The sequence below is a fragment of the Myotis davidii genome, unplaced genomic scaffold (genome assembly GCF_000327345.1).
Source record: "Myotis davidii unplaced genomic scaffold, ASM32734v1 scaffold1721, whole genome shotgun sequence".
Lineage (NCBI taxonomy): Eukaryota > Metazoa > Chordata > Mammalia > Chiroptera > Vespertilionidae > Myotis > Myotis davidii.
Genome location: NW_006291484.1, coordinates 1,697 through 2,100, shown reverse-complemented (window position 1 = coordinate 2,100; position 404 = coordinate 1,697). Strand labels below are relative to the sequence as shown.

Genomic DNA, 404 nt, shown 5'->3' with positions numbered 1-404 from the left:
GTGTTTAATGCAATAAGATGACACCATACTGGGGGGGGGCGGGGGGAGGGTAGGCATAGTTTTCAAGGGAAACACCAAAGACACAGATGGAGAAAAAAAACCTGCCTAATAAGTAGAAGAGAAATGATTGGGCACATCTGCTTTGACTTCTGTACAGTTTAACCCCAGCCTCCTACCTCACTGTCTCTAACCCTTCTCACTATTTGAAGTCACATCCGCATTTTTCCCCTTTCAGATTCTGGCATCCAGGCGAACCCAATAATCAGTGGGAGCGCTGTGTTATGCTGAATAATCCTTCACACAGATCGTGGGGCTGGAATGATGTTGAGTGTGAGAAACCTCACTGGTCAATTTGCAAGATGATGAAGATCCACTTATGAGTGGGTTTCTCTTTGAACATGCGG

The 404-nt window shown here is 45.8% G+C and overlaps 1 protein-coding gene across 3 annotated transcripts in view; it reads left to right on the top strand.

The window, feature by feature from the left end:
* The window catches only part of CLEC4A (C-type lectin domain family 4 member A), a 20,645-nt gene extending 20,265 nt beyond the window's left edge, over nucleotides 1–380 (top strand). For all 3 annotated transcript variants that reach the window (XM_015564594.1, XM_006764749.2, XM_006764748.2), the window contains one exon: nucleotides 236–380. In XM_015564594.1, the coding sequence (XP_015420080.1) occupies nucleotides 236–380 (145 nt within the window). The remainder of the gene's footprint in view (nucleotides 1–235) is intronic.
* The last annotated feature ends 24 nt before the right edge of the window (nucleotides 381–404 follow it).